Source organism: Haplochromis burtoni, unplaced genomic scaffold (assembly GCF_018398535.1).
Source record: "Haplochromis burtoni strain Fernald_Lab_line unplaced genomic scaffold, NCSU_Asbu1 Contig_53, whole genome shotgun sequence".
NCBI classification, from domain to species: domain Eukaryota; kingdom Metazoa; phylum Chordata; class Actinopteri; order Cichliformes; family Cichlidae; genus Haplochromis; species Haplochromis burtoni.
The window spans coordinates 287937-311775 of NW_024582414.1; the positions used below are offsets into that span (position 1 = coordinate 287937).

The 23839-nt window shown below is 39.7% G+C and overlaps 2 protein-coding genes across 2 annotated transcripts; one reads left to right on the forward strand and one right to left on the reverse strand.

The window, feature by feature from the left end:
• Positions 1-18523: 18523 nt before the first annotated feature.
• On the forward strand, positions 18524-20065 carry fam183a (family with sequence similarity 183 member A). Its single transcript, XM_005923923.3, has 4 exons — positions 18524-18749; positions 19098-19157; positions 19269-19372; positions 19947-20065. Exons 1-4 carry the CDS (start codon positions 18629-18631, stop codon positions 20040-20042), a joined length of 381 nt encoding a protein of 126 aa, XP_005923985.1. The 5' UTR covers positions 18524-18628; the 3' UTR covers positions 20043-20065.
• Positions 20066-20083: 18 nt separating this feature from the next.
• ebna1bp2 (EBNA1 binding protein 2) lies at positions 20084-23294 on the reverse strand. The gene is made up of 9 exons (XM_005923924.2): positions 23070-23294; positions 22718-22801; positions 22361-22533; positions 21869-21992; positions 21565-21654; positions 21378-21453; positions 21169-21259; positions 20887-21049; positions 20084-20799 (listed from the first exon to the last, which is right to left on the reverse strand). The coding sequence occupies exons 1-9, from the start codon at positions 23163-23165 to the stop codon at positions 20752-20754; spliced, it is 945 nt and encodes a 314-aa protein (XP_005923986.1). The 5' UTR covers positions 23166-23294; the 3' UTR covers positions 20084-20751.
• Between the last annotated feature and the right edge of the window lie 545 nt (positions 23295-23839).

Consider the following 23839-nt stretch of genomic DNA (forward strand, 5'->3'; position numbering starts at 1 on the left):
AACCACAGAGATACAGCAGACTTTGAACTACAAGTTTAAAAAACATCTATGCACGAATCTGTTTCATTTTTTCGTTTACTGTGTTGAAATCAGAAAAGGTTAAAACGAAAATCTGTTGTCCTTGAGATGAATCAGACATAAAAAATGGATTTTTAAAAAATTGGGTATAGAAGTCACAAATGTATAGTAGCTGAATATATTTTCAGTCCTCGAAGGAAAAATAGTCTCCTTTCAAACCTAATTTAAAATAATAAAAAAATCAGAATGTCTTAAACATTTTAAGCTTCAAATTATTATAATAAATGTGTCGACCTGGTCCGTGTGCACTAGTAAACTTAAAGGACAGGACTTGATGTTGATTGTATAAAAACTGGTTAGCATTTCTTATCCTTGTGCTGGAAGGTTTAGGGTTAGGCCCCAAACAGATCCGCTCATGTAAATTACACACTGAAAACCACTCTTGCCCAAAAATATGCTCATGACCTCTAAATGCATTCCATCACCCAAAACAGTTATCATCATTCCAAACAGGAGCCTGCAAGGAGTGAAAGGTTTTTGCAAGTAATTCCAGCAAAAGCATCTCCAAAACAGACAGACATGCACACTCAGTCTTGGTCGCTGCATCCTTTGCTGTCTTTAGAGGCCAGTCATGGCAGAACACAAGCCCCATCTCTGATGTGCCTGGACAAAGGAGGCCTCTCCAGATGAATCTCTGTGTGAAGAGGGGGTCACTGCTTTTGGCTGTAACATAATCTCTGTTTTTGGATGGTGAAGAGTGACAGAAAGCAAGATGAGCAGTGATCCCAGAAAAGAATGAAAGGAGGGAAATGATGGAGGAGTTATGTTAGTACCTGGGTACCACTTTAGTGCAACTGAAGATTACTTTCATTCAGTTTCAAGAATAAATACCTTAATGCCATTTCAACGTGGTGAATCAGGAGTGACTGAAGTTGGTGAAACCTCGCATCATAAGTACAAACAGCTATGCCCCCCTTTTTTAAATTTATAGAAAATGCACCCATTCATCTTCTTAACTAGTAATTTTACTGAATAGTGAGTCACTCAAACTTGGGCACTTGATAGCAAAATTTGGAAAACACTGATCCGTCTTTTCATTGAGCTGTTGTCTTCTTCCAGAGTTTGTGTCCTCATCCTAAACTTTTACCTTTCTCTCTGTTGCTGTCTGTATTCGAAGCGACGCAACACAAATGCACATAGAGAAGCAATACATCACCGGCAGCTGGTGCTGTGTCAACAAATGCAATCGTTTAAAGATGAAACCCATTACGAGTCATAATGTGGCTGGAATGAGGCCCTGCACATAAACAGCCTCCACTGTTGTTCCATGTCTCAGCATACACTTCACTTTGCCAGCACTTTATTTTGTGACACATTACCGTATCAGAGACGCACACATTAACACCTGCACATACACACACTCACATGCAGACACGGGCCCGTTTTAATGGGAGAGCTGTAAAAAGATGGACTGCCGAGACACTGCCAGGTGAAAAGTGTGATGATGGGTTGTTGGCAGCAGCTCTTGGCTGAGTACCAGCCATCCATGTAAAGCCATGTAAGCCCTCCAGGTGTGTGTATACTGGACGTGCGCACAAGCTTGTGTGTGTGTATGTGAATGCATGAAGATACATATTGCACATGTTCTCAGTCTTGCTACAGGAAAATGCCAGTCAGCGGTTTAGCCATCGCGGGAGAGCACAGGGGAACGTTTAACCCACTTCCCGTTGATGTGGCACCTCTCTTTTCACTCTGCACACACACACACACATAAACCCAATCCTATTTTGCATGATGTCGCCAGGCATTATACAGAATACGAAGCAAATGTCAGTTAAGGCATTTTTCTTTTGATGCTTACGTCTGTAGAAGAGCCGTGATCCGGATGTGGATGAGACATTGGTTCATTTTTTTCCAGTTAAGCCAACACTTTGAAAGCCAGGAATCCTTGAAGGGATACACCGCTTCACTCTGGAAGGGCATGTGAAGACAATAGAAGTGGTGCAATGGTCGACCTACGTGTTGACCCAAAGTCTAGCAGAGCTCTGCAGCGATCGATCTCCAAACTCAAATGGCTCTGAGGCCAAAATACGAATGATTACTTCAGAATAAAGAAAGGCGAAGGATAAGCAGCGTTTCTGGACGCACAAAAGACAGTTTCTTTTTTTGTTGGTGTGCTTGCTATCACTGACATAATGCACCTTAACCACACAAAAAACATTTGACAACTATGTCCACGAGTCTTCTTTCAAGTGTTTGCCCCAACAGATGAAAAACAATCTGGATTTTCTTTTTTTTTTCCTTTTTTACTGTCTAGAGTTTCTTTATGATGGACAAGCTCGATTTCTAGCGGCTACTTCACTACTGACCTGCATTGTGAAGGGCTCCAAACGCTGTAGTTTTAATGAGCTGTCTGTCTGGGAGTCCATTTGCTTTTAATAAGCTCATCAATCTCTATATGCTCTCCTCCAGGCACAGCCAAATCAAAAAACGATCGCGGTTCCCATCTTTCACCTTACAGTCAGGCACTCCTATTGATAAATAGTCCAGCTTAATTGAAGCCCAGAAAAGAAGTTGTTTACTTTCCTTTCCTTTTTTTTCTGATCTGTATTCGGCCTCAAGTTTTTCCGGTTGAAGTCTGAAAAGCGGAATATGAAAGAAATGATGAGTTTGTGAAGAGATGATACAGAGTTTGTGGGTGATTGTGAGAGATGAAGAGGAGTAAACTGGAGAAAATGAGAGGAGAATTGCATCACCTTTTCTTGGCTGATGAAATAGCTTAAAACTTAAGGTGATGACACCACGCCTGGCCGCCTCACCGTGAAAGTCTGGTCAGCCATTTTCTTGCTCTGCAGCAGATAATGATTATTCAAACAAGGTCTGACGGCACCTGTCTTCGAGTATCTCGGTGGAAGCCACTGGAAGTGTTTCCTAAAACCTCCCGTCCTGCATTAACATAGATTAAAGACATTTTTCCGAATATTGAAGTGTCAGTGAGGCAAGATTTTTTCATTTTGCTTTCACAAGCACCTTTTTTTTTTTAACTTTATCCCACCATATAGACCGTCACTTTGAAGTTCTGTTTCATCTTTCATAAAACTTTGACCGGCTTCAACAAATCCTCAAATAATACTTTGCAGTTCTTTACCTCAGCAACAGAAAGATTGGGATTTTATTTGGAGAACACTGGAATTTTATCCCTTTCCCAAAATTTCCTCAATGCGTACTTAATTTCTTGATCATTTTATACTTTACCAGGAGAACACCCGCCTTATGGATGGTTTTTGCCAGGCCTTCTCATCCAACCTGGCCTCACAGAAGCGCCTTTGCAAGAATGGTGAAAAATTAAAGAAGAAACATTTTAATGGAAAAAAGACTTACACATAAACATCCATGGGTTTATTACATTGACAAGAAAGATGCAGTGTAACAGAGAAGGGAATGAGGAAGACTGTTCATTCCGAGTCCTTCAAAAGATTTGGTTCTTCAAGCATTCAACATATTTGTTAGGCTTCAAGGATGCACAATGCATTCTGGGAGGAAGACATTTATTTTCTGCAAATTTAAACTGAAATAAAAAACCCACGTTAGTAAGCACTTTGTGCAGCTAGATGCTTTGAACCACTGCTCACACATTTTTTGAAAGGCAGTTTTTATTGCTAGAATTTATAATAAGTTAAGTTTAAAGACAAAAAAGAGGTGATTTTTTTAAAGCACATTATTTTACACTTTGCCAACTTAGATGTCTGTTGTTGCTTCGAGACGAGTATCTTTAACTCCAGAAACCAGCTTCTCAAGTGTCAAGCTTCTACCAGTTCCTCGTGAAAACGCTGAGCCGCAGCCAAAATTCGACTCCTCTTTTGCGCTCGGTTAAAGTGCTAGCCGTTGACAGATCTGACATTTAGCTGGACGAGAAGAGAAAGGAGACCGGGAACTTAGTTCTGATTTCTCAAACTTCCAAAACGATCCACTTACAAGTGCAGGTGTGTAGAGGAAATATCCCCTTTAGAATATGTAGCACACCCAGTATTTAGCCTGGCCACACGTTTCCTGTAAAGGTTACAGGAAAGGGATTTTTTTTCAGCAGATAATGAGTTTTGCCCACTTGCACAGGGAAAAGCTTTTGTTTTTACAACATGCATCACTGTCACCTCATATTTCTGATACATTTTATGATTCCTTAATCTTACCACTCTTATGCGTTGTTGTTACAGGTTTTTGACTCACTTTTCTCACCTGGCATGTAGAAACATAATCTTTGTGTGACCTTGTGTGAGCCACCATCACACCTTATTATATCTGTGCTGATACAGATTCAGCAATGCCCAGTTCTACCTTGGACCTTACACTCCTTGCCAAGTTATATATGGCCCGTTTTGAGTTTCCTAATTGATGGCTTGACATATTTATTATCCCAGCATGTCATGGCTGGTTTGGAGTCTTTCACTAAGCTCATGTTGGGAGTGATTAAGTGGCCCTCTTCACTTTCAGTGTCAGATGAAAATCTCCTATCTTGGAGAAGGACTTTAGCGAAACTGTGAGGTAGCTTTATAACTTTATTTTATTATTTTTTATTAGTCCTTTATTTATATATAACTGATGCTAGATTATTATAGAAAAGAAAAAATGAAATATATCAAAGCGCATTACAAGCATGAAACCTCTGAGCTGATGGAGAATGGTGTAAAATTTCTGGAGGATAACCCAAAAAATGTTTCCGTTTGCTTTAAAATTAAAGATCTCCTCAGCGTAGCGACGGTCTGTTGAGTTTTGAGGTCTGTCTTGAGCTCCTTTCACTTGATGGGAGTGAATGAGTGCCGAGCCGTGACACAGCCAGATCTTTTTCAGAAAAAACAAAGTGGACCTCTTTGGCCAGGAATTTGACATGAGTGATAACCCCATCGCTCTCTCCCAACAATCTCCCTATTCAAGAGATCTGAGCCATGGACACTTGGGTTTGTGTTATCAGCCCTGGAGCTACAGAGGGTTAATGATGTAAAACCAGTGAGGCAGTAAACACCATAGTGGAAGAGCGAACTGCTTATCTAAAGGTCAGAGAAACGACAGGTACACTGACGACATTAGGCATCACTTAGATTTTTACCAATGAATTATAAGAAAAATAAACCAGACTGCAATGACGGGAACAAAATGAGATAAAACACTCACAACTACTGGCTACTTGATTGACCTTGCATGAGATCAGCGAGAGATGACAGTGTTGCATACAACTCAGAGCTCTTTTACTTACCTGGGTGGGGAGATAAGGGGAGAATCATACAAAGCAAGTTTTATCTAACATGTTGCAAAATGCATAAGCATTTTTTTTAGCACAATTGTTCTGTGATTTATCATTTCATGCTGAAATCATAACGTCAAAAGAAAATTAAATGTCTGTCATTTATGGCTCCACTGCTCAGACTTTATAAATCTGGAGGGTTTTATTATAGTCACAATTGTAAGGAGTGGTTATTTTCTCTTAATGTGTATCTTGATATTTAAAAATTCAGTGTTGCATGAATAAAGCGTATCAGCTTCAAGTACTCCAAATCCACTATTTGGCAACTGTTCCCATTAAGGTAATTTTACTGTGATGTGTTAAGCCCACCAGCAGTGCTTTTAATAATCGCAGGCTCATCAATTCTCCTCTATGTATCTCGTGACTTGCTAAGATACTGTCTATTGACATTTTTTGAAATAGTAGCTGGTTTATCTTGGTCTTAATGCAGAGAATATGAAAAATCCATGAATAACAAGACACTTAAGCGCTGGGCTGAAAAGCAGTCATTATGAAGATGATTGTATGAGCAAATGCAATGACGGGGATTCGTGGCTCACGTCTCTTTCTTGGGCTAAATTTACTGATGTTGTCCAAAAATATTCTCTCATAAGATGTTTAGAAGCCAGGAGGGGAAGGCTGCTATTAAGTCTCAGTGTGATCTGTTCTGTTATTTCACAGTAGCACTGAAAAAATCACTGCATCAAAATAATGTGGAATCGCTTTTTTATAAAGTGGATTGTTTCATGTTGTGATAAGGCTTTCGTGAGCTGTCAGATCAGACAGTTTTATAAAACCTTGAAATTGTTTTTCACGTTCCTGAGGCAATTCTTTCTCCTGCTATAAACTAATTTGGATAGAATCTTTTCCAAACAAATTAAAAGGTTGGATATGCCTGCGAACTCATTTCAGCTTACTGAAATGAGACTTCCGCTGCTTTCTTAAATAAGCTGCACACATTCTTATCTTCTGCTCCCCAACTTTTCATCTCTAAAATAACATTATCTTAAAGTCACAAAACAGTTGACAGCAAAGTGATTTTGCTTTGAGGTCGCCACAGCAGGTAGCTCTCCTTTACTCTACTAGAGAAATGTGGGAGAAATTCTGCATTTAATAGCTTGACTGACACAGAAAATATGGTGAAAATCAGTTGCAAGTAGATGCAGTCAAATGAGGAAAACAAACCAAATGATGATTGATGTAGGGAAGCAGGAAATCAACCACGCAGCTGCAGGGTAGCCATAGTGAAGCAAAAAAAATGATTACAGTCAGATAACTAGAAACAGGTACAAAAATGGTTTGGGTGCTACAGCTGCTTGTAAACACACACAATTTACCCAAGTGGCACCGAAAAGTGAACTCTATTTATGCTGGGAGGTTGATGAGGGACTAGAGGATGGCTGCCTGAGCAACTGCCAGTTGAGTGGGTCATGACGGCTCGAGTAAACTAGAAAGGAAAACAAGAGCTGTGTGCTTAACACGGCTGCCTTTTTAACTTGGATTATACTATTGTTAAATAGTTTTAATTTTATCTTCTGTCTTTAGATTGTGTTATCACATTGTCCTTATCTATATACTGTACAGTACTGTGCAAAAATCTCAGTTTTTACAGCTTTTCTTTAAGGTGGTCTTCAGCACTAGTGTGTACTTGCACCTGACCATTTTTCGAAGACTTATTTTTTCTTTTGTTTGTTACTGACCTAACAATCAATACAAGCATAAAAAAGGTGCCTAACACAACTTATGAACCAGTGTTGTTGTGAATACACATAAGTTAGCAAAGAACTAAATTTTAATTGTATCTTTGTTTTGGGCAGCCTGTCACAAACATTCATATTTCTTTATCTGAATGTATGAAAAATGCCAAAGACAACACAGTTTAATAGATATAAAATAGTAAAGTTGCTATTAGTTATTACATAAAAACTTGGCATATCTCAGCATGGTGTGCGATGTGTCCTTAAAACTGTAGATTACACAAGAACTGGACTGAAAAGTAGTAGTAGCAAGTCTTAAGGAGTGAATCCAAATTTGAAATTTTGGGTTATCAGTATAAATGAGGAGGTTAGGAGGGAGAGAGAGTGTCTAAAGCTTTGTGTGAAACACAGTAGTGACTCTGGCATGGTTTGGGACTGCACTTTAGCCAGTGGCATTGGGGATCTTGTCAAAATTGATGGAATTCTGACCACTGACAAGATTTTGATTTAGCATGTAATGCAATCTGGAAAGCATCTGATTTGCAATGGATTCTTTTTTAGCATGACACTGAACCCAAACACACTGCCAATGGAAATACTTTATCTAAATTTTGCACAACCTGGTGTTTGTTCACGTTTGTTTGTGTGTGTCTGAGGCCTACCCCGAACCGCAGCTTCAATTCATGCTCATGCCATCTGCTGTTATCTACCAGAAATACCATCAAACCTAACTGAGGATGACATCCCAGCTAGTCAAATGACTACAAGGAGTACTGAGAACTGACCTATGACTTTGTGGACTGGTGCCAGCAGAACTACCTCAAGATCAATACTAATAAAACCAAAGAGCTGGTGGTAGACTTCAGCAGGCACAAACATCCTTCACTGGAACCACTGAACATCCAAGGTATGGACATTGAGGCTGTGAACAGTTACAGGTACCTTGGTGTTCATTTGAACAATTAACTGGACTAGACTCATAATTCTGAAGCCCTCTACAGGAAAGGGCAGAGCAGGCTGTACCTGCTGTGGAGACTCAGGTCTTTTGGAGTGAAGGGCCCACTCCTGAAGACCTTCTATGACTCTGTGGTGGCCTCAGCCATCTTTTATGGTGTGGTCTGCTGGGGTGGCAACATCTCTGCCGGGTACAGGAAGAGACTGAACAAGCTGATCAGAAGGGCCAGCTCTGTTCTAGGATGCCCTCTGGACCCAGTGGAGGTGGTGAGTGATGGGAGAATGGTGGCTAAGCTGTCATCCCTGTTGGACAACACCTCCCACCCCATGCAGGAGAAACTGACAGCACCGAGCAGCTCCTTCAGTGGCAGGCTGCAGCACCCATTGTGTGGGACGGAGAGATTTCGCAGGTCTTTCCTCCCCACTGCTGTCAGACTCCACAACAAAGACTTTGCAGCTGATCAAACACACAAACCCACACATGTGCAATAAGACTCTTATCTTATCTTATCTTATCTTATCTTATCTTATCTTATCTTATCTTATCTTAAAAACAGACCTGGGTAGAAAGACACAGAGTGGAACATGACCAGTCATGGACTGGCCTCCTCACAGCCCAGACCTCAACATTAATGAAGCAGTATTGGGTGAGCTTCACAGAGAAAAAATACTAAAAGTAGCCAACATCAAAAGCAGAGCTTTGATTATTCTTGAAGAAGCCTGGAGAACTACTCCCGAAGAAGAGAGTCAAAGCTGTGCTGAAGAATAAACATGGTCATAGCAGTTACTGGCATATATACTGTACTTCTATGTATGTTGGCATGTTTTGATAAATTACAACACTTATTTTCCATTTCCTAGCAAAATATAAAGAAGTAGTGGGTAGCTCAAGACTCTGGAAAGTTAGGGTACATTCTTGGAATTTCCTACTAAGATTAATGAAAAAATTGTGTTTTGAGAGCTAAAGTTGAATGGACTCCAAATAAGCTGCTAGCATAGCATCTGTTCAACATGCAACAAAATTAGGTTTTTAAAAAAAAGCCCAAACAATAATTACTAAATAAAGGAATATTTAATCTAGTCTAGACTTGGTGAGAAGTACCTGATCATTGAATCATTGCACACATGTTTTCAGCATTTTTGTGTGTAATGCAGGAAATTCAGTTGTCTTCTGTGATACACGATTTAGCCAATACATGTGGCTTTCTATTAAGTGTTGTAAAAAGTGATACATCTGACACAAATGTGTCCAAGTAATAAATGCTGATTCCAGAGTGGAGATGGGACATTCACTCAGAGAGGTTGTGTACCTGGCATTTGTACAAGGGGAACGATTGTGTATTTTAGAGCATGTTTCCTCTCCTCAACTCAAATCCTTTGATTCAGCAACATAACACACTTGCTCACATAATCAGATCACATCTGGAACGCTGATAAAAACAGATCAATTGCTAACGCATGACTTTGTTTGCATGTGTGCAACTCTACATGTCAAATAAACTGGGTTGTCTTCACCAGAAGACCAAACACACACATTAGTGGTGATAAGAGGCACTGAGGTAGAGAGTGAAAACACAATCTCTTCAGCAGATTGATGGAGCGTGAGTCATAGAGCACAAGCAGTCTCTCACAATGAGAAGCATTCATGTTTTCTCTCCTCTATCCTGTAGGAGCCGGTTTTTGTGTTGTTATAGTGTGTGCCACTAGGGGTCACTTTTTGTGACTTGAGAGTATGGTATGGTTTTATGGTACAGTATTTAAGGTGGACACATGCAACAGTTTGTGACCGCTGCACTGTTGTAATTTATGTTAAATGACGTTGGATACGAACTGTTGAATAACAAATGCAACCAATAGAAATCAATGCAGGTGTTAAACAGACAAGATATGAACGGCTGGAGTTATTGGACTATGTCAAGTTTCATTCATACCAGTAGCACCGCGTAGCCCCTGCCATCAAACACCTTAGTGGTTTCGAGCGTAGGCTTTGCCTCTACATATGCATTCATACTGCCCCTTGCACAAAGAAGCACACACAAACCTAGGGATGCACTATTATGCCACCATTTACCCAACCTAAGTTTAGCTAATCACTTGCCTGCGCTAGCAGTCAAAGCAGAGAAAAGCCATCCATGTAATACTCATTAGAGGCCATTGCTGCTCATGATTACAAGCTTCTGCAGTCAAGAAACTACTTTTTTTTTATGAAATAATAATAGCAAAAGAAAAGCAATGCCAGAGATTTTTATTCACCTTGCTTTCTGGGATTGAAACAGCCAAACATCTGTTCATGGTGTCCATAGCCACCACAGACTGACTAACTCCCCAAAACAACAGTGAGGCCTGATAGGAACCACCTTCACAGTTATATACAGTAACTGCAAGCGTCTGTGTTCACAGGCAGATGTTTTTGAGGTTTAAGTGTCTGTTTTCTATTTGCATTTTAGGAAACTCAGCAGAGCACTCACAGTCCTCAACGTGAAAATGTCCTTTTCTGCCACAATCACTGCATTCTCAGTTAAAAATAGTTACATTTTTGGAAAAGTTACATACTCATCACTGTCATTTGTTTGTAGCCATCTGTTTAAAATTAAGATGTGATAGAAAATTCGGATAATCAATCTTGGCTGTGAGTTTCTTCTAATAAATGTAGAAGTTTTCTATTTTTCTAATACTGAAGAAGAAAGTTCTTGAACCTAACAACAATAAGCTGCTGTCAGCAAATACGGGCCATATGTTTTATGCAGCACCTGTTTGGGGAACCATTTCTCCTCAGCTGTTAGTACACAGACAGATAACAGTACAACCATATGATAAACTGCTCCATCAGCAATTAAAAGAAAGAAAGAAACCTTTTCAACCATACCAGATTTTTGTTATCAGCTGAGAGTTACAAACATATGCTTAGGTTCCAAGCTTATTATGAGTAACACGTACTCTGCTTATCACTTGCCATTTCAAAGAGACAAAAAAAGGATGAAAAATTAGACCATTTAACAATTTAATATAGAAATATACAAACATTAATTTGTAAGTACTTAGTTTTCTTTAGGAAAAAGGTTTAATATTGGGTTGTTGTTTTCTTTTTTCTATTTCTTTTTGGTTTGGTTTATAAATTTTCATACAGGAACAACATTATACTCCTCTGGCCCATGCAGCTGACAGTGTCTAGTTAGGGCTCCTGGCACGAGGGAAAAATATGTGTTCCCTGAGTGGTTGTTGGAGGTTGCTGGCTGTCGCTGGGTGAAATCAGTTGCAAGGAGGGACGCGTACCATGACAGTGATAAGTATCATGCAAACCTTTCAAAATAAGAGTTGTGCCTTACTCCTGAAACTAACACTTCATAATCTGTAGCTTTTACCTCAGAGGCGAATAATCTCAGTTTCCAGTTTGCATCCCAATCATCACAGTTTTACGATCACTTCATGAGAATTTCAGTGTTTGTAGACAATGCGGTGTCCTCCATACAAACTTTGTACTACAACTACACCACTTGTGTCCTGTGCTTGTGTGAGTGAGGCTTAACTGTAGGTAATACTAATGAGCAATCAAAATTTTATTATGGTTAATAAAACATGTGTAAAGCTGTTTAAATTACTTATGTGTAACTTTGGGGTATCTACTATTTCTGCTATCATAGAGCTACAGTTAAGTCTAGCCTAATGTTTACGGCACTAATCTCTGCTGTTGTCTGTCCTACCTGAGAAAGTTTTCTTTTCTAAGACAAAACAGGAGATTACAGACAAGAGCAATGGTGACACAGAGCAACCATCTGATGAGAAGACAGCTTTCCCACGACCATGATGTCTCCAGTTAGCCCCGCACACCTACATGACTATCAAAACAAACTGGAAAGCGCAGGCATGTAAGTGTGTGTTTATCTATGTGGAAGAAAATGAGCTCAGCTATCACCTTTTGTTTCCAGAGCAAGGTGGACAGACAGTCGCAGAGGGGAGGTGAACGTGAGCGTGCTGCTGCGTAAAGGTGCCCCGTGTCTCCAAACATGGCTTGTTTAAAATAGAGAATAAAAATCTATAATCAGATAAGCAAACAACCACAGTCCCACTGCAGGGATGGAAAAAAAAGAAAATGAGAGATAAACCTGTGATAAATTATTATCATAGTACGTGAGGAGACAAAGGGGTGACATGAGTGGGATTTTATCTGCTGTTAGATTAGTGTTCTGCTTGACGGGCAGCCACAGACGGAGCAGGCAAGGGGGTCCAAAGGCAAACCACAAAACCACTTTCTCACGATCTTGACTAGACACATTTGTTGAGCTTCTTGTGTCCCCCCCATAAAAATCCTCGGAGCTTTGTTGTAAAAGAAACTTAAATTAACATTTGAATTTTTACATTACCCCTAGGAATTAATCTAAATGTATACCAAACATGCAATGTGCTTATCTTAGCTTTGGCAGGTTACCGCACTCCTCAATCATTCACTCACCACTGGTTATACTGGTGTATTTTCATTGAAAGCAGCTCTTTAAAATTCCATTCTGCTATGTATTTGAGCAACAGAAAATCAATTTCCATTTTTATTAAGTGGTGCTTGATTTTTAAAAAAAAAGAAAGAAGAAGAAGCACTGATTCCTTTGAATTTCAGTCACAGAAACTCCATACAAAGGTCACCAGCTAGCAGGATGAGGCAAGTGGGGGTGGGAGGGAATACGGGGGGAATTTCATTAAGGTTAAAACCTCAGCAAACACTTCCTCCTCTTGAAAAATATCAGCACCTTTCATTAGCCATCATACATGTTAGAGGGGATTAGATGAAGTGTGACGAGACACAGTGTGTACCTCTCATTTGTTTTATGTTGGAGGGGTGGTTGGGAAAATGGCTGAATAATACATGACATGGTGTTTTTAATTAGCAGGGAGTGGAGGGCACTTGCTAATTAAAATAGAGTCTTATTATGAAAGGTCAGGGGATCGCGTTGGGGCCTGGGAGTTTGTTTAAAAGGAATCAAGTGATCTCCGAGATAAATGCAGGCTCCTGAATGAAGCCAGTCACATTCCAGTTGAAACTGAGTCTCATTCTGTGTGCTTGTCTTATCTTTTTTCACTGTCTGCAAGATCATTTGTAGATCATTTGTAGATCATTTGGGCAAATTAAGCTGAGATTTCTTTCATGAAAGGAGGTTTTGACGGCTTGATCGACGAAGCTCCAACAAAAATATCTCATCGCGTTTGCTGTTACTCTTTGAATATATTTTCAAATTGATGGTGTGGTGTTGTTCAGACCTACTGTCTTCTCATTTTCTCCAAATTGTATTGTTATCTGAACTGCGCACACAGAATAGTTGATGAGCGGACAGAAATGCGCCTCTGCTGTAAACCAGCTAGTAAAGTCACTGTTTGCTTTCCTTCTAAAACAGATGAGGGAGAATAGGCAGCATTCCACTGATGATGAAAAGTCATCTGATACATTATTAATTTTAATATTTAAAACTAAAAAATGGAAATTGTCTCACAAGAAATGAGTCGGCTGAATTCATGGTTTGATGGAAAGCAGTGAACATTAAATTTGAACCCAAAAAGCTGATCCTGTTCCTTCGGACATAGCGTTGCCTAAAATCATTGTTAGTCAGCGGTGCTGGTTTCTCTCATTATGCAAATGACGAGGTGATGAAACGTTTCTCCCACTGCTGCATCCAGGTGAATAGAATAAACTTTCTGTGATTTTCTTACCTGGATGATCGATCATGCATCGAGAGATAAATTTACTTACTGTTCAAATTTTATGTAATTTGGAAACTGTATAAAAGATACTGGAGTAAAAATTATGATAAATATCGTTGAGAAAGAGTAACACCTTTAACATTGCTAGTTGCTTACTGTTCATTTCTGTTAGCTTGTTTAGATTACTGTTTAAAAGTCTGGGGCAACACATTCAAAAGTTCAAGTCAATCATTATGGAAACTTCTAAAAACAGAGCAGTCAGACTGGTTCATCGTGCAGGATTTAGAGCAGGGGTGGGCAACTCCAGGCCTCGAGGGCCGGTGTCCCTGCAGGTTTTAGATGTGTCCTTGAACCAACACAGCTGATTTAAATGGCTAAATTAGCTCCTCAACATGTCCTGAAGTTCTCCAGAGGCCTGGTAACGAACTAATCATGTGATTCAGGTGTGTTGACCCAGGGTGAGATCTAAACCCTCAAGGCCTGGAATTACCCACCCCTGATTTAGAGTCTGCAATTACATTCTATTTTTTTGAAGTTCGTGCACCTCATAAAATAAAACTGCATATAATATGCTACCAGGAAATCTGCAGAGGATGCTTTTTGACAGAGATGGGGACAGTAACACAGGGGAAAGTTAAACTTCAAGTGTCTTAATTGACAAACAATATAATGTAATATAGATAGTTAATTTCCATTTGTGGAGTAAAACTGTGGAACAGTTTTCCAGCAGGACTACAGCAATTCCATCCATCCATCCATCCATCCATCCATCCATCCATTCTCTTGCACTCTTGCAGTTAGCCAATTCCACTAACTGCAAAAACTAACATTAGAAAGAAAAAATAACAAATTAAATTATGAATTAGCACAGGAACCTGGACCCATGACTAAACGATGACTGCAAAAAACTACAGTCATTGCCAAAGCAGCACAATGATTTAATTTATTATAAGAATAGCACCAAATTTGCTAAGAGTCAATTTTTATTTACACAGACAGCACATAGACACTGTGACATCAACCAGTGGTTCATGAAGTGCCACTGGTAAACCACCTTGTGTTTAAAAACCAGATGCGGCAGTAAGAGGTGGATCTGACTGAGAATGAAAGAGGAGCATTTCCATGTGCCAGTGTACATGAGGTTGTCATCTCTATATTTTGGCCAAATTAGATGTTCAAAAAAAAGTTAAGAGACAAACATAAAAAAAGATAAGAATTTACCTGATAACCATCTGGACGCTGGCAAAAACGCCACAATTTTAAAACTGTGTTCACGAGGCAGGCTGACAAAGCAGCATGGCAGGATAATACTTTCATCACAGTTCACATCACTTTGTTTCATCATTAATATCTCTTCTAAACCATATTAAAGCCAAACAAAATGATCCCTTCCCGCTGACACTCAGGGACAAAAGAGATTAGATCCACATTCCTAACATGAATTAGTTAACATAAATGGCATAAAATGATTCCTTTCTACCTGCATGCCACACGGGGAGAATGGGAAAGAGTTGTCATATTTGATTAAATCACACACCATCTGTAGTACCTTCCTTTGGCAAGTAGAGTTTGAACAAACTCACAAACTGGCCTTTGACTGTTCTCTGCCTGAGGAGCTCAGTGGCTGCTTTGATGATAACGTGGTCCGACACTGTGACAGGAGCCAGGGAACGAGGCTTGACACCGCAAGCCCTCCCATCCTCTGTTATACATATTGCTCACTCTTCCTCGCGCACGTACACAAAAACCACAGGGGACTTGTCACCCACCCACGCTGAAATCTACCGCCCTGCTGTTCCACATTTTGAGTTATTACCTGTTTCTATTATATCGTTCACACAGTGCCAATAAAGCATGAATCGAGTTATGAGACGGGAACCAAGAGCTGAACATTTCAGCCTTTATTAAGCTGTCTGTTAGTGCAAGAGGAAGCGTCCGCGCACGTACACACACAGAGTTAAAGTTCCCACAATCAACACAGACAGAAACGGGAGAGCATAAAAGCACAGTGATCGCTTCAGAGATGAGCAGATGGGACGGTGTGAAGGGAGAAAGAGCTGGAGGAAGAGGAAGGCGAAGAGGGGAACTCAAATGAAACAGGAAATTAAATAAGATATCCTAATGTGAGGAGACAATTGGTAAGAAGTCATCAGACAACGTAGGCCACAGCAGCCTTGAAAGTTTATCAGTGCCTTCACAGGAATCACACAACCATAAGTACTATTTAATAAATGTGAAAGGGTCGTTATTCATGTGTGAATTGTAACACCACAGAGTGCAGGGACAGTCAAAGGCGGTACAATGAAATGTGAAAAATGCCATTACACTTTTTTTTGGTTTTTAAACACACTGCGCTTGTCACTGGGTAATTTCTCTTCTTTGTCATTCCAGTTGCATTCTTACAAATTTGTTTCCAGTTAGTGTGACACGCTCAAGGCCAATAAACCTTCACAAACATATTTGTGCAGTCGTCGGCTTGTGCGTGCTCGGCAAAAACGTGTCAACATGTTTGTCTTTGTGTGCGTAACTCGGAAAGTCCTGGTGAGTGAACCGAGCAAAATGCCTGAACAGTCAGCTGTCGCCCCAACAGAACATGTACAAACTAAGATCACACTGTAAACAGGGGTGGCTACATTTTCTCAGTGTGGACATGCAATGTAAGTGATTCACTTTCATGTTTGTCTCGTCACAAAATAGTCCAGTTTGCACTTAGAGGCTTAGAGACCTTTAGTGAGATTTTCTAGAGATTACCTCCTAAAGTTTGGAGGTGTTTGATGGGCATTTTTTTAAACTATTCCCACAAATCCTCATCGGTTGTCAAGCAACACAGGGTGTAGTGTGGCATTGCAAAACAGAGTGATAGACTGTTATCCTGTTTACATCTGTGGTCAGAAGTTTATGTACACTTGCACACTCATCATGGGAATGAATGCTGTGATAATATTAGACTTGAACTGTTCTTATTCCTGGGTGGAAGGAGTGAGCATCATACAATCATCAGAGTTTGTGTTCTTCAACCAGACAGTATCAAATATGGCCTTTTCTTTGCGTTTTGGATAGAAGTCCAGCATCCAGGAGTCATGCTGGTTGATTCCAAGACTGGTGTTTTGTGCATGCCATTTAATGACGTTATCAGCTGAGGACCTGTCAGGTGTCAACACTTCCTCCTTGCCCAGGTTTGCCTTCCATTCCATACATATATATATATGTATATGTATATGTGTATGTATATATATATATATATATGTGTGTGTGTATGTATATGTGTATATATATATATGTATGTATGTGTCGAGGAGCGTGTCAGGCTACATTTCACTGTGTGTTATACTTGTATAACTATGCATGTGACAAATATAGAACCTTGAACCCATTTCCATTCCTAGAGCTAGTATGCAGAATTCTGTAAAGGGAGTAGTACGTTCCTTCTTCAGTTTTCTTGAATTTTATTTAAATCTGGAGCACCAGGGCTGGTGGCAGACACTCAGCTAGCAGATTTTATTTCTACGTTTTCAGTGAAGAATTTCCCATTTGTAGCAAACACAGCCTTGAAGGCCTAATAAATGGGCCGCTGTACGCCTACATTGATTTTCCAGCATTTGTCAATAACCATTTCCAGTATTTGAGATTCAATGAATGTCATTTTCATTTAAAAAAAAGAGTGTTTTTTTTTCTCTTTGGAATACAACAACATTTCTAAACTGATGGGTTTTGCTATTCACTCAGAGCCCTTTCTCCACGTTTTGATGGGTGTGTTTGTTACAGGCAAACATTTTCAGCATGGTTTAGTGGTTTGGATGAAATCCAGTGTAAACTGGACTTCCCATGCCCTTGCATCAGAAGAAGGGCATAAGAAGCATCCTGGCTCATAGCCAAAGGATGTGCAGGATTTTGATCAGCCTCCACCTTTCCCGAAGGCATCAAGTCACAGGTATTTTCTGTAACTTTGATGATTAATGATTGATAGTGAAAAAAACTGTTTGTTTTTATTCAATATTTAATTAAATATTAACCTCTTAAGCCCCAAGCCTAACTGATCAATACATGGCTAAAAGACTCAAATGTGTTGGGGTTCTTATATTTCTTTTAAATGGAAGGTTTTATCTCTTTGCAGTATTCATTAGGAGGATCTATTCAAAAGTGATGTTGAATAGCAATTGCACACTGCAAACGCTAATGATTTAGACTGCATAGAGTTCAGCCTGACAGAATCCAGCCAAAGCAAAGCATCTTAAAAATTTCACATTAAAATGTACTACAAAAGTGAGAAATATATATTTGAGTAAGCAAATCAGTCTTAAATTGTGAAACCAACCAGTAGGATGATTTCAGCCTAACCCCGGTGTATTCATTGGATTAATTATGCTGACCTTCACACATGGTGAGTCTCTATTACACATAATCAGACATAGAAATGTCATTGTTTGCGCAGCCACTAAGTATCCAGGAGGTAAGAGTAGAGGTGAAATGACCTCATCAAACAGACTGACAGAGAATTAACAGGCAACAATACTGGCAAGTTAATTATGTGTAATTAATAACTAATCAATGTCATAATAAATCACTAGTGATTTCTTCTTTGATTTGAATTGGCAGCTTAAAATCAACCAATTCAAAACATCTTCAATTTTTATTTCATATAGTGTTTAACCTGTCAGATGCAAGTGTCACTTCTTTTTGCTGATATCACAGACTGAATTATTGAGGATTTAGAAAAATAATAACAATGAAAAGAAAAGTAGTTAGTTAGTTATTTTTTCCTCCAAAATAAAATACATTTGATTGCATAAATCGTCTAATATAAACTGTTACTGTTACCATTCCACCATGACCAAATCTGAGAGCATGGCGCCATCGCGTGTTCGAGTCTCGCAACTGCAGCCAGCATGAGGTGGTGTTTACTGTTGCTAGGTAACGCGCATACGTAGTTTAAGGCCAGTGAAAGGCTTTCTGCTGATCCAACCCTAACTGTCGGTGTTTTTATTTTTCTCTCAACATGGCAGATAAAGATAAACTGGATTTGGTCCATCGGGACGCGATTCACGTCGAGCGGGTCCGGAAAGAGCAAAGACACCAGAAGCTCCACACGGAGTTCAACATCAACCCCCACAGGAAATGTAAGTAAGCTAATCTCCCCTCTTGCTCCGTTTCTCCCTCACATCAAAAATATGATAAAAATAAGAACTATCACTTACTCAAAAGTGTGACTGGGCAGGGTTTTTTTTCCTTTTGAATTTCACTGCGATTAGGGGACCAAAATCAGGGCCCTCAGCACTTTAGCAGTGCTTGCAAGCAAGGTTACACTATGATTCAGTGTCCAGCATGCTTATTAGGAAGGGCCAGACACTGAAAAGCACGAGTGCTGTGCATTTCATGGCAGTTTGGTCCTCTTTTGTAGAGCTCTGTATAATTGTTGTACTGTATACCTCCTTTTCTTATGTGTGTGTGTGTATGCTGTGTTACAGTGCATGTCCTGCCAGACAAACCCATGTGTAGGAGAACGACAGAAGAGATTCCAGAGGATGGTAAAATTTCCATTGGAATTAAATGAGAGAAATATTCTATCCATCTATTCCGTTTATATAAATTTGTTTTTAAACAAGTTGGTTTTATAATTTGATTTTTTTGGCCTCCAGAGGATTTCATCAAGGCTTTCCGCAAGGCCCACGAAGTTCCTACCAAGAAGTATTCTATGCCACTCACTGAGAGCCAGGAGATAGGATGGATGTCGACTCCACTGGTGAGTAAAACTCTCTGTTAGTGGATTTTGGAACAAACTGTAGCTTAAATGTGTGAAAAATTAACACTAACAACTCCAACACTACTATGAAGACATCATGAAACCCCGCTTGTGTAAATTTTGAAGAATCTGCCCCAACCATTCTTTCTTAGTGTTTAGTCTGGTGTGGGATATCAAACTCGAGTAGAAATGGCTGGGACACAGCTGGGATATTTAATGTGTTTAGTTTAATTTAATGTCTGCAGCAAATGGTGCGACACCCAAAAAAAATACTTCAGGGAAGAAGCCGTTGTCACAGCCCAATGTAAACGACAATTATTGGTGGAATAACTTGAAAATTGGGAACACCATTGTTAACATGTCCAAACATTCCTCTTTTAATTAGGGAAACACTTATTTTAAATTCCTGGGCTGACAATGATGCCTAGAATAACACAATACAGATATTTGTTTCTCATTTATTCATGCTATTTTGATATTTGAAAATTGTTTTCCTTTTTTATAAGACTTTAAGTAAACACCAGTAGGCTGATGTAATCGTGCACCTTAACTCTGTTGATTTATTTTCCACCAGGTCCCGGAGTCCCGCCAAGACACCAGATTCAATTTCTTCCGATTTATGACAGACGTCACCAAACACCATGAATTTGGCCAAAGAACACAAAATTAACCCCCACACACACACACACACAAAAGAGAGAGAATAGAAACTGAATGCCTACTGAAATGTATTTGTTCATCAAACATGCGGGTGTCAGCACAGAAGCTGACCCTTCTTAGAGAAACACTTGGGGGGAACATTTGCACAGGTCTGTACAAAACACACACACCCATCACATACTAATCATACTAATGAATGGAAAAGGGCAAAACTGACAGCTGCTCAATATTATAAAATGTCATGTAACATGGGAGAGAATCAACGAGTCAAAAAGCTGAGTGAGAAAAGTAAAACAGAACACACACACCTTAGGAGAACAGTGAGTCATTGAGAAGGTGGAGATATGGAGGTGTAATCACAGAGAGTGGATCTAAAACCACCTTAGGGTAGGGACAACTGCAGCCACAGATGCAAATATCAGGGTATCTACAGCAAATAATATTGTCCTTCTCAACCTTAGGAAAGCTCTGTATTTTGGAGCTGTGTGCAGTCCATTCTTGGCTTTACAGGCCCTTTGAATAGCTTCCCCAGCTGTGTGATTGGACTCAGTCCATCTGTGGTTTGAATATGATTAATATGGACCTCCATATCAATCCAGATGCATGTACGAAAGGTATATTATACCAAAAAGTGTAGAAGAAGAGCTCATAGTCCCTTTAGGCAAATCCTGCCAAAAAGCAGAGTGCAAAGTCCAGTCTGCTGAGCAGCCCGCCAGTCTCTAAGAGCGATTCTTCATCTTCTTGCGCACAGACTTGCCTGGACGTTTCTGGAAGTCAAAGAGAAAGAAATTGTTTTCTTATTTACTCATTTGAATAAAACAGTCAATAGATAACCATGTGTGTGAGAGACTCACATTTTGTTTTCCTCCTTTCCCCTTCTTCCCTCCCTTGCCGTGAGCTATTTTGGCACGGAAACCGGAAACATCGTTGTAGCTTTCCTTGGTGTTCCACTTCTTTCCACTCTTTTTGCCTCCAAAGCCAAACTTCTGGTCCTTGAATTTTCTCTTAGCGCTAGGCCTGTGGAAAAAATAAATAAATAAGAGTTTCATTGTAAAAATGCCACAAATTTGAAGTGGGACCAACAAGAAAAAAAAAGCAATGACTGCTGTGTGCACTGCTGAAAAGTTCAAACTTACCCCTTTTTGTTCACTGCTTTCTTTGAGCCCTGAGAAGATTCTTTATTCATCTTCTGGTCACCTTCCAAGAATTCCAGTTTGTCGGTCATTCCTAGAAAGAGAAGATGTTGTTCCCAGTGCTCAATAAGTGACGTGTCCAAATTGGTGTAGTGACAAAACAATAAAAGAAATAAGGAAATAACGTCCATGCTACACTTGTAAACACCGACCTTTCTGGTATTTCTTTACAGCGGACATCATGGCCTTCTTCTCCTGCTGTCTCTTCTGGATCACTTCTATTTGGACCTGGCAAAAAAATCAAAATTAGAGTCATTCTTTTAGCCATGTACAGTCGAAGTACCATACACATATAACACTTACAGGTGTTAAGAAGAATTTCTGTACTCAGTCACCAACCTTTTTGCCAAACTTCCTTTGCTCGCGCAGTTTCTTGGCCTTTTCTGACCTCTCCATAATCATCTGCTTTGAGATCAGCTTTTTCCTGATCTGAACAGACCAACAAATGAAAAAGTATATGAATTTAGGCCCGACAGAACAAAAGAACTAAACTCAGGTCCTGAACCAGTATGTGCAAAGAAATGTTAATTACTTTACTATATGGGTGAGAACTAATACTTAATTACAGTGATGCTGTTTCAGGTGTTATGGAACATGTAAGGAGAAAAAAAAAAAGCATCATCATATAGGAGACCAGGCTCACCTTCTGCATGTGCTGATCAGATTTGGCCATCTCTGCAAAGTAGTCTTCGGGCCTCTTGGTGGCTATGCTGTGCCTGTTTAGGAGTGGCAGTGCCTCGAGGACTGTAGCCTGAGCTTGACGGTAGCTGTAAATAAACAAAAAACACAAAGTAATTGGAATGGTCTCTTTGTAGCTGTGTTGTATTTTTCCAGCATGTTTTTTAGGCTATTCTCGAAAACATTCAACACCATATGCATGTTTGTAACTCTTTAGCTGGAAAAAAAAGAAAAAAAGACTTATTTGTCTGACTCGTAACCAAACTATATTAGTGTGGTTACAAAATACAAGTATATGTGATGCTTTTTAGCCTATCGTCCAATCTCTCTCCGATTCCTTTTCTTTTTCTCTTACCACCAACCAGTTACAGCAGATGGCTGCCCCTCCCCAACCCTGGTTCTGTCTTATGAGCAGGCACTATATAAATAAAACTGAGGTGAATTAACGGTCACTTACAAGAACATCTCCCTCTGGAAATCATCATCAGCATCCAGTTCCCCAGCGGCTGGCGCTGAAGCTTTCTCTTCAGCTTGAGAAATGATATTTGCAGCTGGTAGGTTGGTCAGATCCAATCTCTCCACCCAGGGAAGATCTTTACGAAAATCAGCAACACACTGTTTCATCCCCTCCTGTGTGACAACATAGGAGCAATAAAGGTACAACAAGTAACAATATTATTCACTTTACAGGGAATTTCGAGAACTGTTCCATTGCTGCTTTAAAACTATTTCAGTGGTATGGTTGTTTATAGTACGTTGATCATCCCTGTGTAGCATAACTTGCTACTAACAGAAGATGTGAGATGCCACTCACCACATTGTTGGCGAACTTTTTGGGTTTATCCACCAGGACGTTCATCCCAGGCTTCAACAACCCCGCTGCGAAGGCTTCTTGCAGCTGGGCAATGAAATGAAGATGAATAATATTAACTCTGACTTATCTAAACCACCACTTGCTACAGCAAGACTACACGGTCCTACTAAACGTGAATTTTCCTGCTATCTAAAAAGCTTGATTAGAAAAATAAAGATTCTGATACTGACAATAGTACCAGGTCTCTGTTTGTTTGATTACCTTTATAAACAGCAGGCACAGTGACGTTTAAAACCTTAATACTTAACAGGAATGTGGTTAGCTAACGATGCTAGCATGTTAGGAAACTGACCTCATCGTCCGATAATTCACTGTTTTCCTCCTCTGAATCCTGACCGAGCAGCGCCTCCTCCTCTACGGACGCCATAGTCTTGCTGTCGATAACCATGAGATGACTATATGTGAACTATGTTAAAACGTAAAACAATACGCCTCGGATATACAGTGCTCCTCACATGGACTATAAGGAGCCTTTCACGTGGAGCGGAAGTGACGCCTCTGAACGTCCTACCTATTCAGTTCGCCGGCGGATAAAAGGTGTAAAGAAATTAGTTCCAACCCGGAAAAAATTCAACGCAAAAAAAGTAAATAAATTAATAAAAAAAATAATACAGAAGTAAATAACGTTTAAGTCACACTATCCGATAACTCAATGTCCGATTCGCTCTCTGAAGAGCGGCGAAAATCACAAGTAAGTTATATTACAAGTAAGTTTCTGATGCAACTTTTGTCACGTATCATCTTATTTTATTTAAATCTCCGCTTTTCATATAGATAAAAATGTTGTTTTGAATTCCATTCCAGTCTTTAAATTTGATTTAACATATGAAATAAAATGCACTGGGTGGTTTAGAAAACCAATGACTGTATAAAAATCTACGGTCATTGACGAAAACACGTTTCCGTTAAGTCTAGTGTGTAATATCAAATAAGTCCTCTTAGAGGAGATGTTGTACACCTGTGCAGACTGGAAAGTACAGTGGATGGGTCGATATGAGAACTTTACAGTCTAACGTCAATTTAGAGATTCTACTTTAAATCTTTTCCTACTGTGTAAAGGAA

Bases quoted from the DNA above. Each gene is read 5' to 3' on its own strand.
- fam183a (XM_005923923.3), top strand. From the start codon at position 18,629: ATGGCAGATAAAGATAAACTGGATTTGGTCCATCGGGACGCGATTCAC. The intron at 19,158-19,268 runs GTAAAATTTCCA...TTTGGCCTCCAG, and splicing joins AGAAGAGATTCCAGAGGATG to AGGATTTCATCAAGGCTTTC. The intron at 19,373-19,946 runs GTGAGTAAAACT...ATTTTCCACCAG, and splicing joins GATGGATGTCGACTCCACTG to GTCCCGGAGTCCCGCCAAGA.
- ebna1bp2 (XM_005923924.2), bottom strand. From the start codon at position 23,165: ATGGTTATCGACAGCAAGACTATGGCGTCCGTAGAGGAGGAGGCGCTG. The intron at 22,802-23,069 runs GTCAGTTTCCTA...TTCATTGCCCAG, and splicing joins GTGAATTATCGGACGATGAG to CTGCAAGAAGCCTTCGCAGC. The intron at 22,534-22,717 runs GTGAGTGGCATC...GTTGTCACACAG, and splicing joins AAAAGTTCGCCAACAATGTG to GAGGGGATGAAACAGTGTGT.